At 43.6% G+C, this 16,778-nt stretch overlaps 1 protein-coding gene across 13 annotated transcripts in view; it reads right to left on the bottom strand.

Moving 5' to 3' along the window:
- NEK11 (NIMA related kinase 11) overlaps window positions 1-16,778 on the bottom strand; it is a 245,575-nt gene that overhangs the window by 27,275 nt on the left and 201,522 nt on the right. For 2 of the 13 annotated variants that reach the window (XM_046678221.1, XM_046678245.1), the window contains one exon: window positions 2,259-2,336. The exons of the other annotated variants lie outside the window; for them this stretch is intronic. In XM_046678221.1, coding sequence (XP_046534177.1) covers window positions 2,294-2,336 — 43 coding nt within the window. In that variant the 3' untranslated portion in view covers window positions 2,259-2,293. Of the gene's footprint in view, window positions 1-2,258; window positions 2,337-16,778 lie in introns of those variants that run through there. 13 annotated transcript variants of the gene reach the window in all.

Below are 16,778 nucleotides of genomic sequence, written 5' to 3'. Positions count from 1 at the left end.
GAGAAGCCTCAGATGCAAATATAAATAAATTTGCAAAATTAAAGGGCCCTCATACAAAGAATAGATCTTCCCAGTCCAGAACATGCAGAAGACTTCCAGCAAAATGTGTGCCACACAAGGAGGAGAAAAATCCAGACAGGACCGGACAAGTCACACTGTAAAACGATAATCTCCAATTCTTAGAGAAGGAGGTGGAAACTTATTGTGCTCCCTCCTTCTCGTCCTCTGTCTCCTTTCATTTAGCCACCAGAATTTGTTGTTATATTCTATATTCATAAATTGTCTGCATGCCAGAGGGTAAAGTTGATCACACTCAACAAATCCTTGAGACGTTTTTAGACAGTTCTGAGTTAAGAAATCCCTCCACGTTCTATTATATTAAGACCCTCCTGGCTATTACGGATAAGATTCTACTGCCTGAACATGGGCAAACCAAGCCAGCAGAAGCCCTGACCAAAGGCTGACGAGGCTCCATGTTGAGTTACTAATGGATGTTATTGTGTGTCCAGCTTTTCTTAGAATGTCTACAATAGTGACTGTGCTTTAACCCTCCTTGATTAGGAGTTGACCATAAAAAGAGAAAGTCAAAACACTGTTCGCTAATTAATGCATGGAAGTAGGGAAACCTACTCATCAAATCAGCCAGGGGCGTCCCTGTCATTTATTCTGCGGAGAATTTAAATCAAAATCTGCCTTCAGTTTTGCTCTTATCCCTTCTTCAAGGGTCACATATTTTTAATTCAAAAAAGTGAGAAGCAAACTTTTAATTCTAATTAAAATCAACAGCTTGTAAATTCCCTAGGTACTCCAAGTTTTACTTTTGACTAGAGTTAGACCCCTAGAAGCCCACGTAGGTTAGTTCATCATAGGCAGCTTTTCATCGCCAGAGGAGCCACCTTTATGAAAGTCACATCTGCATCTCCTGCAGAAGGATCATTGAGGATGTGACTTCACTCAATATGCTCCACAGACAACACCACGTGAGAACCTCTGTCTCCCCGAGGCACCGGTAGCACATTCGCATCCCTGATGATGAGAACTAGCAATTGTATCATGGCTCCCTTTTTTGACTTGGCCTTCTGGAAGCTCAGAGCCACATTATACACTCAAACACAACAACTACGGTCACACGGTGACTTCCTCACTTTCTCTCTGATCTTCATTTTCTATTTATACTATTTTATTAGCCTTATTGTATATTGCATGTGATATAGAAATGGATTAAATAAACTTCTCTCAAGGGTTTGAGGGAAGCTCTGATCAGCAAAACATGCTATTCATATGTGTCACTGAGGAACTCGATTTTAAAATCCTTTTGACAAAGAGTTAGGGAATAAATCAATTTTTAAATGAAGTAGATTTTCAGCCTCTCAAAGGCAAAGACTGTGTCTTCTATTTCTCTCTTCACTCCATCATTCTCTGCAAACAGCAAGGGCTCAGTAAATGCTACTGAAGGCAACAAGGACTAACACTTGCTTATTGAGGGTTTGCCCATATTTCTTGGAACTTGATGTAAACTGGGAAGGTATTTTTGATCTCCAAATAAGAGGTGCAGGATAAGAAGACAGATGGAGAAGATCTCGGGTTTACAGTGAGCAGCTCTCTGATCTTACAGAGCTGGGAAAAATCCGGGAGCTCGTAGAAATCCGGGTATATGATTATAGGCTGTCCCGAGGCTCCTGCATCAAGCGCTCAGTGGAGTTCCAGAGAGTTTGGCAGCGTTGCAGCAACCCTGGGCCTGAACGCTAATGGACAATTATCCAAGAAACAATGACTTGAGCAAGAGACAAAGGAGACAGAGCCCTTGGCCTGGGCAGCAGGCTGGCTTCTGGGAGCTGCATTCTCTCACCTGCCCTAATCTCTTCCGCTTCTCTGCTTCTCTGCGTGACAAGCACCAGAATTTCCTGGGATCAGAACACTGCTGCTGACAAAATACACCAATAAATGATCCTTTCTTCTTTCCTCTGTGAGATGATGCAACAACAGAGGCACCCGGCCTTCTCCGAACTTCTTGCTGTCTCATTCCTGCCCTGGCGTTGGTGAGGGTGCACACAATTTGACATGAGTAAGACAGGGCTGCACATGGGCTCAGCTTCTTGCCCACACTGCAGGCATCAAGGCTAGGTCTGTGACGGAGAACTAGGGCGGAGTTCCAAAGCGACAGCATAATCAACACTGCAGAACAGAGGGGCTGAGCCACCCCCGTGCTTGCAGGGGAAAATCCACTCCTGCGTCTAGTGTGACTTGTCTGCAGAGAGGCCAGGGTGATGAGTTGGCTTTCTCCAGGCCTCTCTCAGTAGTTGTCTGCTTTCAAGCAAAGGCCTCCTCTGCGACTGCTAAAATCAAGAATTTGGACAATTTGGCTCACAGCAGGGCTACTGAGAAACCCAGATTCTCACCCCATCTTTGGATGACAGGCAGGCCACATGTGGCATGCCCTTCCCCCACCTCTCCACACTGTGCTGCACCTTGACGGTGGGGTCACAGCCCTGGGGTCTGCAATACAGAGAGACTCTGGGAGATACCAGATGAACACTGGGAGCACTCAGCATGCTGAGAAGGATTTGCCTGGAATTCATAGTGTGCCCTGGACCAGCGGTTCCTGAACCCCAGCTGAGGTGCCACTCTCAGGTGTGGAACTGCGCACCACCTAGAACCTGGATCTAGGCACGGGAGCAGACAAACATTCCCAAAGGGAGTGTGTCAGCTTGTCCTGCTGTCTGTCACAGGTGACACAAAGCAAAAGATGTTGCAAACCATAGCTCAAGACATTCCTTCAGTCATCTCTGTGCCACAGGTAAAGGTCCTTTGAGAGACATTTTATGTACAGCCCTGATCCATGTAAGTGCCTCTCAGAGACTTGTACCTGCCCCTCAGGACCCGGGGAGAAAGAGCCATAAGGTAGTACTTGTACCTCAGATAATGAAAACACCTCATGTTGTGGGCTGACTTGTCCCCCCCAGATTTGTATATTGAAGTCCTAACCTCTGGGTCACCTCAGAATGTGACTGTGATGGAAAGAAGTGATTAAGTTAAAATGAGGCTTTTAGGATGGTCGTAATCCAATATGACTGATGTCTTTATAAGAGGAGGAAACTTGGACACACAGAGAGACACCAAGGATGCACGCACATAGAAAAAAGACCATGTGGAGAGGACACAGCAAGAAGGCAGCCAGCTGTGAGCCAAGGAAAGAGGCCCCAAAAGAGATCAAACCCATTGACACCTGGGTCTTAGACTTCTAGCCTCTGGAATTGTGACAAAATAAATTTCTGTAGTTTGTCACCCAGGCTGTGGTATTTTGTTACAGTAGCACTAGCAAACTAATACACTGGATTTTTCTGATGAGTTCTGGGAGCTGCTTTAGTTTGGGAAGAGACAGAGAACATTTCTAATCCCCATTTTATAGTTCTGCTATTTACTCATCTACTGTTTATACCCTCTCATTTCACAAAGCATTTTAAGGATCCTAAAAGAATATTAAAATAATTACTTGAAACCAGGGTGAAGGGAAAATAAAGTCGGAAGGGTAATAATCCAAGTGTGAGATTAACAAATAGCAATGCATACCATATAGTTTTAGAGGGGAGAGGCACATTTGATTCTGTGATTCCTAGTGGCCAAGCCCTAGGATTAAAAGCAAACTAGTTACTCAGGAGAAACAGTTTCTGATGCTGAGAGAGAAGAATACTGAGCTGTGGAGGATGAAGTCCTGACAACACCATAATAGAGAGGATGATGATGACAGCGAATTTACAGTGACTGTCTCTTGTCATCTCCCTTAACACAAAGTAATGGCACGACATCAGAGCACATTCAAGACAATCAGGGGTGAGAGTAAGAAGGTGGAGCAGATCCCCCACTCCTAAATTCATGGTCATGGGATGAGGGAGCTGGTGGTGAGATTTAGAAGATGGGGAGAAATGGGTGGTGTCCATCTCCTTCTAGCAATCCTTCATAAGTATGGTTCTTCACAACCAGGTTTTTGAAGATGAACAGCAAAGAGTTCAAGATGGTTTCTATGGTAGGAATGTGGAAAGCATAATTCTGTGTCATGTCCAGAGGGAGGGATACTGTGTCTTAGTCTGTCAAAATACCATAAACTGCGTAGCTTATAAACAACAGAAATTTCTTTCTCACAGTTTTGGAGACTGGGAAGTCCAAGATCGAGGTGCCGGCAGATTTGGATCTGGTGAGAGCCTGCTTCCTCATAGATGGCCGCCTTCTCACTGTGTTTTCTCACGTGGCAGAAGGGGCAAGCTAGCTCTCTGGGGTCTCTTTTATAATCCTGCTCACAAGGGCTCCACCTTCCTGACCTAATCACCTCCCAAAGGCCCCCCTCCTAGCACCATTACCTTCGGGGTTAGGATTTCAACATGTAAATTTGTGAGAACACAAACATTCAGACTGTAGCAGATACCCTGGCAGAAGGCAGGGAATATGGAGGTGAAACAAAGTTCTCACCTCCCTCACAGGGTGTTACTGGCACAATAGGTTTCCCCAGGGCGGAACGCCAAGATGGAGCATGAATCAGAATGCTCTGGAGTTAGACCAAGGTGGGCTGGCTCTGTTTGGAATCTGGAAAGTTGAAGGACTTGTGGCAAGTAGGTCAAATTCACAGCCCTTCCCAGGTCGGCAGGGGGAAGACAGCATGTCCAGGATATCCTTATGATTTAGATATTACCTGGTGCCTTAGACAAGGAATAACAATGTAGTCCTTAAAAGTCTGATGAACTGGGCTTACAACAAAGATCACTAGACCAGCCTTGAAGCAGATCAAGTGGTCAAATTTGAGCCTCATTTCCACGACACAGCCTTGACCCTCTTGTCCCAGAGGCAGGGGCCTCTGCATCTGTTGAACGCTCCTTGGCCTCACCAAAGAGCATGCCTGCTCCCACAAGGTTACTCATCCACCCAGCCCAGCTTCCATTGGCCCGGGTGGAGAGAAAACTCCTCTTTCACATAGAGTTAAAACACCATGACTCTGGCACTCTTCCAGTTGTTCTAAGATTTTGCCCATTATTCTGTACCTGACTCCACCCAGAGTGCTTCTGGCTGTTCCCTTTGCACACGCAGGTTGCACAAGGGTGAAATTCCTGCCTTGCCCCTTACACCCAGAAGGGCTTAAGAAGGACAGTTGTGACTCCGTGACTCTATCCCACCTTATCAAGAATCCAAAATAACATTTGTTTAGATTACAAAGTCATGCGCCCCATAACAACGTTTCCAACAATGATGAACCATATATCTGACAGTGGTCCCGTAAGATTAGTACCATACAGCCTGGGGGTGCAGTAGGCTATACCATCTAGGCTTGTGTAAATACACTCTGTGATGCTCGCACAACAATGAAATCGCCTAATGACACACTTCTCAGAAATCCCTGTTGTTAAGCAACACATGACTGTATTTCTTGCCAATATTGGAGGGAGCCTGCCTCCTTCCTCAAGTCCCGAGGCCTGGGAGCCCAGATGTGATGTTTATCCCACGGCTGGGAATTGAAAGGGCAGGGTTGCATGCTGGCTTTCTTTTTCTAATTTGGCAAATTGAAAACTATTAGAGTCAAAACTCGAACACGGCAATAAACACGAGGCTTCTTACTTAACCTGCACGACCTGGTGGTGTTTAGGGTTTTCAGCACCGAACAGATTGTAGATATTTCAAAATAATATAGGAACAGCTGTGTTCCTATATTATAATTTTATCATAAGCATGCTTAATTGTCTCCAAATAATGCCTATTGCCCCCAGCTGGGAAAAGTACAAGTTTACCACAAGTCAGGCACTGTCTTAATGGAAATCAAAGACATATAACTTATTTGATTTTCTTATTTCTTAAGAAGAAAAAAAACATGAAGGAAGAATAAACAGGAGACACTAGGAAGACTGAAGACCCCTTGGCACTGCGAATGTAAACATTACTGGAGAAATCCTTGAACTTGTGCCCCCACTGCCCCTACTCCCCAGCCCTGGACATCTGTTTTGCACTTGACAATAGCTTAGGGGCCTTTTTAGGATCTTTCGCTTGGAAGCAGCATTTCAAATTTGTGTAGTGAAAAAACTAACAGAATGAGCATTTTCATAGTGAGTTAGACAGCAGCTCATAAAGCCAGGGGCTGTAGAATTGGCATTTGTAAGGGTGGAGAAACAGGTGTGAGAGGGGAGGCATCTAGCATGCAGTACTGGGTGCCCACTTCATACTAAATAGAGTGCTGTTTACTCTTATGCCAATGAGTGCTCCATCTTACAGGTGAAGAAATGGAGACTTGGAGAGGCAGAGCGACTTGTCTAAGACCACAGAGTAAGAAGAGGAGCCATATCACAAACCCAGATGTTCAGATTCTAGAATCCACGTTCTGCTCATTACATCAATTTACCTCTGATGCCTTCCATTGTTATTGAAACGGAACACATGGAATTGGGGTTCCAATGTGTTAAGTGTCAGCTGGTACACGTACACACAAATATTTAGAAAAAATAGCTAGAGAAGACTTTTTCAGGGGAAGGTGAGATCCTGCGGGCATAGATGTGAGCAAAAACCCAAGAAGTGGAGGAATGGCTAAGGTACCCAGCGGGAGCACATTTCACTTTGCTCCTGAGAAAGGCAGGGGATGCCAGAACACTGGGATGAAGCTGGGGATGGAGATGCTGGGGGGTGTAGTGGACTTCAGGCTGTATCCCAAGCTGCCCCTGCAGGACTGAAGTCTCGTCCTCCAGCTGCTGGGAGTGGCCCTGGCAGGCAGCCCTCACCTGGAGCTCTCTCAGGGAACTGCCCTAGCTCAGCTGAAGAGCTGCTGCACCAGGCTCACGCCTGCAGCCAGGGCCTGGAGGGCGCAGGGCTCTCAAAAGTAGCTCCCATGAGCCAACTTGGGACAACTTCGCAGGGCCATCCCAGCTACAGCGCATCTGCACAGTCGACAAAGCCCTGCTGACATGGTCCCACAGTCCAACTTCTCCCTCCGCCCAGTCTTTCTTCCTTCCCTCTCCCCACATGTATGGACCCAGAGCACCGCCCCCACACAGGAAGCTTCCTGAATGAAAATCATCTCAGAGCCTGCTTTCCAGTGAGTTTACCTGTAACAGGTGACTAAAGAGCATTTTTTGTTAGTTTAAAGTTGCTTCAGTCCTTGTGACACAAAGCCTTTATTGCCAACCCCCAAGTCTTCAAAAAAGTCTAGTGCCCTCACAGATGATTTGGGAGAGGAGGAGTATTAGGGAAAATGCATAGAGAGGCTAGATTATCATTCTAGACCAATATGGTGCAGAACGGAGACAATCGAGACAGAGGATGAGACATTCACAACACCCAGGGATTTGCAGAAGTCTCGGGAAGGGCTGGGAGCTACCACAGGACAGGGACTTAGGGCTTGAGCCAAAGTTTCCTGGAGCTGGAGGGGCAGGGACAAGCTGGCCATGTGGGTTACACTTATGAGGCTGACCCTCACCTTCAAAGAAGGGGGTTGAGTCATTCCTGGGCCAGGAAACAGATACAAGAGGTCCATTTGAGGGATGAGGCGTCATCTGAGCAGTGCATGGACCTGTCCACCCCTTTGGAAAAGATGGGCCCCTCCTCTGAAATTCCTGGGTGTTGGCTCCATTCAGGTGGCACTTGGCATTCACCCCCAGTCTTGTGAATTGCACTTCAGGTGTCCAGTCTCCCCAGTGAGGGTGTCAGTTGTCTCCCTTATGTGCCTCACAACACTTAGCACCTCCCACCCAACAGACTCTCAGGAAATGCGTGATTAATTGGTCGCAGACCTGGAGAGCACTGAGTAAGGAGCCTGACTGGCTCTTTAAAGCCTCTCTCAAACCTCACATGTAAATTTAGAACCGCTGCTCTTTGGGCAAGGAGCCCTTTTTTGCTGGTCACCAAGCCCTCCTTCCTTACTACAAGCTTCTGTTGTTGTTTTGAAATTGAAATGCTGGTTTCAATCAGCAGTTCCTTCAGAAGTGCTGCCTGACATTGACCTTTTATTAAAGAAACGGAATGTTGGAGGCATAACTAACACCTTTTCAATGAGATTTGGAAAGCAGAGGAGAAAAGAACCATCACTTCATCTATTTCTCCATTGAAGGGTTATTCAATCATAAATGAGACAGAATGAACTTTATAAAGCACTTGGAAATCCTGAAATACTAAGTTCTTTGTATTAAATATATATATTTGACAAAGGAGACGCCTGGGCTGAGAGAATGAGATGCTGTCAAAATACATATACCAGGGCGGCCTGGTGGTGCAGCAGTTAAGTTCGCACGTTCCACTTTGGCAGCCCAGGGTTCGCTGGTTCAGATCCCGGGGGTGGACCTACACACCGCTTGTCAAGCCATGCTGTGGTAGGCGTGCCACATATAAAGTAGAGGAATGTGGGCACAGATGTTAGCTCAGGGCTACTCTTCCTCAGCAAAAAAAAAGAGGAGGATTGGCAGCAGATGTTAGCTCAGGGCTACTCTTCCTCAAAAAAAAAATACACATACCAAATACCCACCAACTCAGGCAAGCATGTGAAAGGGCATAGAATTTGGTAGGAGGGACCGAGCCTGGCTGCCAGCTTTGATCTTGGGTGTTTTACTTAGCCTTTCTGTATCATAGAAGCTTCATCTTTAAAGTGGGCTGGCATGTACTTCTGACCACCCAATGAGAACAAGTAGGTTCCAGAGAATGATGCCAAGCAGGTGAAGCCTGTGGTAATTAAAAGTCTCCTTTCGTGTTCCTGGTGGGACACAGGCTTTTGTGTCACTCGGCTGCCACTGTCACCATCCCATCTTGGCAGTGGTTACCAGCACTGGTTTTAGAAATAACCAGACTTCTCATTGAAATGTAGTCTTGACACTTACCAGCTGTATGACAGTGGGAAAATTTCTTAACTTTCTGAAATACAACCTCTTTACTTATAAAATGCAGAATCTTGCCCGCCTCACAGGTATGTGGTGAGAGCTGCATGCGATAGACGGTGTCTGGTTTAGCACCCTCCTGCCAGAGGAAAGCAAGCTTCCCTCCACGTTGCTATGGATTTGGTTCAGTCCAGAACCAGAGCTGATGCTATTACAAACCTCATGCTACTCCATCTTGGAAACACTTTAGCAAGTGCTTAATCCTCCACCATTATTTTTACAAGTGATTGCTACTGTGCCATGAACTATATATCAGGTTAATGAGAAGGACCATAAAGGTTGTGAGCTTCTCATCTTCAGGTTGACCTTCCTCAGGCAGGGTCTTCCTGTGATTGAAAGTGAGAGAAAAATTTCAAGAACTCATGAGCCAGCTATTCAAGACTGAGCCAGTTACTACATTTGACCTCAGTGTTACTTACAGAACCTCCTTGTGCCTTCTGCAGCCTCTAGGTAGTTGACTTCAGCCCTCATCACAGCATGCCGCAGGCGCTGTGCTCTGCCCTTGGCAAGACCTTTCCAAACAGCTGACATGAGAGTTCAACAACGAAATTGCCAGGAAACTCTCCGCAGCCCTGCAGCACTCAAGGAAGGCTCTGTAGCCACCACAGCTGATACAAGATCTAGTGCCATCTGGCCAAGGACAGGCTTCCATGACACACACACAAATACACAAACCAGTTTTGAGCATCGCAATGGTAAGCACTGTGTCGGGCACGCTGGCACAGGTAAATCGTGAGTGGAGCCCACTGAGGATACAGGGCACTAGGCAGCTCCATGGGAACCGCCTTCCTTCTCATCTTCTTCAACAAACACTATCTGCTAAATGTTACTTACAGGAGAAAGAATGTCCATTTGGGCACGATGCTGCCTGTCACCTCACTGATGTTTGGTCTCTAGGTGTTAATCAACTAAGACTGATGACACCAAAATCAGCAGCCCTGGAAGGCAATTCCTCCTACGTCAGGGATCTAGAGTGCCACGAATCACTTCACCTCATTAAGAAAATTCATACAAAAATCATAGGCTAAATGGCTAAATGCAAAAAAAAAAACGTATCACTTTTTATTAACTTGAGCAAGCAATACTATTTGACTCCCAATAAGCAATGTTTCCGGTAAACTGCATTAAAAATCTCAGGTGAAACCTTAGATCAAAAATGGCTTCTTCCCTTCCACTCCAAACCTAGACTTGGGGACATTTTGTATACTCGACTCTCAAGAGTGTTTGCTGAGAATGATGTAAATATAGCTTCCTAAATTCCAAAAAATATACCAAAAGCGAATAAAATAGTCCCCACAGTGAAAGTCTACATTTATAAAAGAGATAGATGATTGATAGATAACAGATAGACACTTAGGTAGCTATAGAAAGAAGACATGAAACATAAACTCAAAAGTTTGATAACACACTCTGTGGGGAAACTGGAGAAAAGGCACTCTCATAAGTTGCTGGTGGGAACGCAAAATTGCATTTGGAAATATCTACCAAATTATATACGCATTTGTCCTTTCACCAAACAATCCCACCTCTAAAAATCTTTCTCAGAATAAAACAAACAAAAAACCAAAAAACTGAATTCACCAGGTTGTTCATTATAGTACCATTTGTAATGGCTAAAGACTGGGAAACTCATATGTCCATCTAGGGGGCAGGTTGAATAAACAACGGTACATTCACATAAAGGAGAACTTGGAAGCTATAAAAAGGAATGAAGTATATTGCTGTATACTACTATGAAGTAATCTCCAGGATATATTGCTAAGTGAAGCAGACAAAAGTATGTATAATATGTAACCAATTTCTTAAGAAGTGGGAAGGAGGATGCTTTTATTCAAATATATTCAAAAAAACAAAAGGATGAGCCATAAATTTTTTTTTAATGATTCCCATTTGGGGAAGAGTGAGAATAAGGTAAGGGATCAAGGATAGAAGCTGGTCTTCTTTAAATATGCCTTTTTATAGATTTGACTCTAGACTCCTGGAAACATTTTACACAATTAAGAAACAAAAGTAATGAAACTAAAGCAATCTCTAAAAATCTGAAACAAATAAACCTCTGTACTCACATAGAAAGTAATGATTCAGCTAAATATAGATCAGTGTGTGCATGAGAGGAAATTACTGAAGTGAAAGAGCTAGAGAGAATGGCTCTAGGAGCTCACAAAGGGGCAGGAACAGGGCCTCTTCATACCTGCCAGACCAACATTTATTATTAAACCTGATAATTCACTGGCCATTGGGTAGAATACACAGAAGGGTCTTACCTCAGTAGTGGGCAATAATCAGCCGTAGTTTAATTGCTACTCTAGTCCCACATAACAAAGCTCAAAAATAAAACCCAAAAGTATCAAGCTGTTTCTAAGTGACTTGACTGAATCGTAAAACAAAGTTCAAGACTATTTACTGGAATACAAAAATGTCCAGCTCCCAACAAGGTAAAATTCACAATGCCTGATGTTCAATCAAAGATTACCAGGCATACCAAAACAGAAAAATATGACCTATAATAAAGAAAAAAATCAATCAAAACCAGCCCAGAAATGACACAGATTATCAGACAGGGACATTAAAATAATTATTATAACTATATTCTACTTATTCAAATAGGTAGAGGAAATACTGAACATGTTAAGCAGAGACATGGAAAATATAAAAAAAGGACTCAAATAAAACTTCTAGAGATGAAAACTATAATATCTGACATGAAAAATATATGGGATGGGATTAACAGTAGAAAATTGCAGGAAAAAAAGACTAAATTGAAGACATAGCAATAGAAACTATCCACAATGAAACAGAAAGGGAAAAGAAGCCTTAAAAAATGACTAGAGCATCAATGAGCTGTGGGACAACTTCAAGAAGCCTGACATATGTGTCATTGTAGTTCCCAAAGGGGAGACAGACATCCATGCAGACAAATATTTTGTTTTCCTGGTGCCCTCTGCATGGATCAGTGATTCAGAGTTGTGGTCACCACAAGGAGATCCCATCCTTCTTGTCAAGAACATTTCTTAGGGCTCAGATGTTTTCTAGGGCATCAACTTCCAATCTGAGAAATGGGCTCAGAAGATCCCCCAAACCCTCGGGTCTTCTCCATGACTTCCCATTGTCCAGACTGAGTCTTAGTGAGGTGGATCCCATCCCTAAAACTTTGTCCGAATGAGCAAGACAGTGGAGGCCACATCTATCCCCTTGTCCCCAGGCGCAAGGCCTCTAGGCCAGTGCAAGAACCTGACAAAGTCCCTGGCAGAGAAACCGGAAGCTCAGCCTCAGAATTTCCTGGTCTCTCTAACAGCAGGCGTAGTGGGTCCAGAACCTTTAGGCACAGGTGCTCGTGAGGTGCCTAAGACTTTAACCCAAAACCTGGCTCTCCTTGTGATAACTCCGTGGGAAGTAAAGGAATTCAGAACTACTAGGGTCTAACACAAGACTATTCACAGATCTAGATACATATCCACAACTACTATGCAGCCATGATTGGGGCCTATGACACTAAGTGATAAGTCCACTTATATGATATTCTGGAAAAGGCAAAACTATAGGGACAGAAAACAGATCAATGATTGCCAGAGGTAGGGCATGACAGGACAGATGGATTACCAAGGGGGAGCACAAAGGGATTTTTGGAGGTGAGAAAACTGTTCTATAATCTTGATTGTGGTGATGGTTATAGGACTATATGCACTTATTAAAATTGACATAATTGTATACTAAAAAGAATGAATTTTATTGTATATAAATAAAAAACTGATGTATTTGTAAAAACTCACAGAACTATATACTAAAAAGGGAGTGTTTTTCTAGATATAAATTATACTTTCTTTAATAAAACAAATGGAAAGAAGTGAATAAAAAAAGAAAAACATAAGTGTATAAATACAATTTTATATAATATTTGTCTTTTATTAAGGTCAATCCCAACTTATACTCTGGTAACAAACTCCCCAAGAGTGAAAGTCCTCTTGAGTCAGTGCTTCTCAAACTTTAATATATATGTGAATCTCCAGAGAGTTTATTAAAATGAAAATTCTGATTCAGGAGGGGTGAGGCTAGAGATTTTGCATTTCTCACAAGCTTCCAGGTGATGTCAATGCTGTTGGTCCATGGACCACACTTAAAGTAGCAAGGCCCAGGATACTAGTGAAATCACTTGATATATAAAGGACAAGAGAACTATTCATTCAGCCTGAACAAGCCCTTCGCGGCATGCTACACTGCCTTGGTCTGTGTGAGTTAGAGGATTGGCTCCTTGACAACATTGTGTCACTATCTTCATTGCTGAAAGCTGACCAGCTGTCATTCCATAGCTCCTCCTCTTTGGCCTCCAGTGGAAGCCTGGAGCCAGGCCTTGAACCAAATCCATCTCATGGTGGTAAAGAAAGCTCTTCTCAATAGAAAACCAGAAACTCCTGCCCTGAGGGCAGAGCCTTCAGGAAGCTCAGGAAACCTCAAAGGCCCATCCATCCATCCATCCATCCATCCATCCATATATGAATAGCAATCTCTCTTCAAATGTACATGGAAATTACTCAGCCAGAAAGGAACTCAACGCTGATTTCTTGTGATTCTGCAAATACTCCAAAGACTTTGAGTGGTCCCACCTAAGAAGAGCTGAGAGCCAAGTGCTGCCTGTGCCCCAGCAGGGGAGTTTCATTTGTGAAGTGGTCTCCCAGCAGGAGTAAGAAGTGACCTCAACAGGAAGCCAAGTGTCAAAGGATAGTAAATGGTTGGCTTTTATATTCAACAACTTCATGACATTTTCCCAGAGAATTGGCACTTCTTTTTGCATGCTAAAAAAAAAAAAAAGGCTTATAAGTGTCCTCACAGACAGCTTCTTTGCCCACAGATGCCCTCAGGTATAAAACATCACTAAGCAGACTAACACACGCCAACACCTTCAGATTCTTGGCTTGGGGCTTTTCAAGAGGAGCAACTATATGTATATTGAGAGTCTGTTATAAGTTGTTAACATTTATTGAGCACTTACTATGTGCCATGAACTATCCTAAGTGCATCTCATACATTCATGATCTCAACTAACCCTCACAACACCATGAGGTAGGAACCATTAGTAGGTCTACTTCACAGATGAGAAATCTCAGGCACAAGGAGGTTGGGTAACTTGTCCAAGGGCACACACTAGGAACTATAAGCAGGGATACAAATCCCACAGTCACTGTCCCCATGCCCACACCTTCCCTCCTGTCCACTGTTCTAGGGTCTACTCTCTACCTGGCACTGCATATAATGATGCTCTCTAAGCCTCAGGGTCCTCCACTGAGAGAACTTGAAGAAAAGTGGCAGTGTGGTCACCGCATGTATTGCTCCCTAACTTCCTTACAGAGCTTCACTTTCTCATGGTAGAGGGTGACGAAGCCATTTGCCTGATACCTTAAGCCACCACACACTAAGCCTTTAGAGGCATGGATGGGGAAGGCTGTGGCAGGAGCAGCGTTGGTAAGGAAACCAGGAGTTCAGTTTTGGGCATCCTGAGTTTGAAATATTTCATGGACATCCAAGGGGAGAAGTCAAAAAGCGGGTTAAAAGTCAGATATTACTGAAAGATTAATGGATGAAAAGATACGACGAATGGGACTTTCTTAAAAGCATCACGGGAGAATAGACGGGAGTAGAGATAAAACAAGGTTTACCACGAGTTGGTCATTGCTGAGCCGGTTGACGAGACCATTGGGATTGATTTTACTATTTTGATTACTTTTGTACATGCCTGCAACTTCCCCAAATTAAATTTTTAAAAGTTCAGAAGGACATAGTGTCACTCATATTGTACACCATAAAAAAATGGATAATTTGGATCTAATCATGATGAAATACCAGACATACCAAAATTGATGGATATTCTACAAAACAACAGGCCTGTACTCTTTAAAAATGTCACCGGAATAAAAGACCATGAATAACTGAGGAACTATTCCAGAATAAATGGCGCCAAAGAGACATAACAACAAAATGCAATGTGCAATCCTGGTTTGTATCCTGGATCAGAAAAAACAATTGCTGTAAAGGATATTACTGGAGTAATCAATGAAATTTGAATATGAGTTAGTATATTAAATAGTATGTATCAACATGCAATTTCTTAATTTAATCATTCACTGTGGTTATACAGAGAATGTCTTCGTTCTTGGGAGCTACACACTTAAATATTTAGGAGCGAAGAACCATGATGAATAAAATTTATCCTCAAATGACACAGGAATAATAAAAATTATAATAATTTACAAATACATATATTGTATAGATATATGAGAGCAATTATGCAAACGTGGCAAAATGTTAACAATCGGTAAATCTAGGTAAAGCATACATAGGTACAGGTGTTCATTGTGCTATTCTTACAACTTTTCTATAGGCTTGACATTTTTCAGACGCCTTGTGTTCCCATCCCTACAGCCTTTTGAATAAAAAGCTATCTTCTTTACTCCTCCGCGATGAGTACCAAATCTACTTGATTTTTCTTTGGGAATGCCTCTTGTAAGTATCAGTTTTACATGCGTTATGTCACTTGCTCATCACAGCAGGCCAGCAAGTATTCCTCAGCTGCTGGGGGTGCCATTGGCGGACCACCCTCAGCGGCCAGCCCCTTTGGGGATTTGGCCAGAGAACACCTTGCTCAGTCACAGTCCCTTCCTGGGGCGGCCAACATCCAGTGCTTGATTGACCTGGGGTTTTATAGGCTTAGCGCTCTCGCCTCAACTCAGGACAGCTCTGCAGGGCCGTCCCAGCCTCAGAGCTCTCTGTAGAGTCCATGGAGGCTTCCTTGAGACCGCCTTTCAGCTTGACGTGTGCCTGTGCCCAGCTGCTTCCTTCCTCCTCCTTCTCCCAGGTGTTGGCCTCAAGAACACTCCTCACAGACCCTCTGCACAGTTGTCCCATCTCCAAGTCAGCTTCCTGGGGACCCAGCTGTGGCAATAACATCATTACTCTTTTGCAGATGAATAAACTGAAGCTTAGAAAATGACTTGACTAAGATTAGAAAAACATAAATCAGACTCCAAATCTGCTGCCTCCAGCTTCCTCTCGCTTCTCTTCACCTCTCCAAATCCTACCTCTCTACTAAGGCCAAGGCCAAGTTCCCACTTCTCTCAAAGGCCTCCTTGATGTCCCCTTTCTGGCCTTGAAGCTCTCACCATCTGCTCTGCTTAGAACATGGCCATGGCCCCACCTGGGGACTTTTCTTAACCATCAGTTCATATTACACAGTCACTGTGCTGTCATTTAGCTTTTTGCTTTGAAGTTTGGTGCTTTCTCTGCTATCTCCCTGGGGACAAAAGTCATTCATTACTCATCTTTGCATCCCAACAGCTTCTGTCTGCTTGCTAAGCAAGAGTATATTCCTGTGCAGTGAAAGAATGGCAAGATTCCCTCTCTTCTGGCTATACTCTAAGCCTTAGAACTGAGGAAACAGAATATCTTCAAAAGATACACCGCCCTGCAGCCTCAATGTCCTGTTTCTTTTCTGGAATGGTAAAGGGCCTTGAGAAATGGAATAGAAGGGGATGGCAGGTTATTCTGCCACAGGGGCAATATCATCCACGGAGGAGTAGCCCAAACTGCATTGATCCACATTAAAACATGAGCCAGAAAATACTTGGTCAAATTCAGTCAAACAGTAAGGAAGAAAACAACATACCAGGAATAAAATCACTAGAATGCATCTTGGTCATTTATTTTGGCAAAACTACTTTCATTTTAATTATTTAAAATATTTCATAATACGCAAGGAAGTGGGATGTTGTATACTTTGCAAATGTAATGAAGTCTTAGATAAAAACTCTTATAATACCATATTGCTGGATTTTAACAGTGAAATAAGTCAGTCCCTTTCCTTTGAAGATTATCAACTGAGAGATAAGCAAAGCCTTC

The sequence above is a fragment of the Equus quagga genome, chromosome 1 (assembly GCF_021613505.1).
Source record: "Equus quagga isolate Etosha38 chromosome 1, UCLA_HA_Equagga_1.0, whole genome shotgun sequence".
NCBI lineage: Eukaryota > Metazoa > Chordata > Mammalia > Perissodactyla > Equidae > Equus > Equus quagga.
This window is presented reverse-complemented; position numbering and strand designations above follow the sequence as displayed.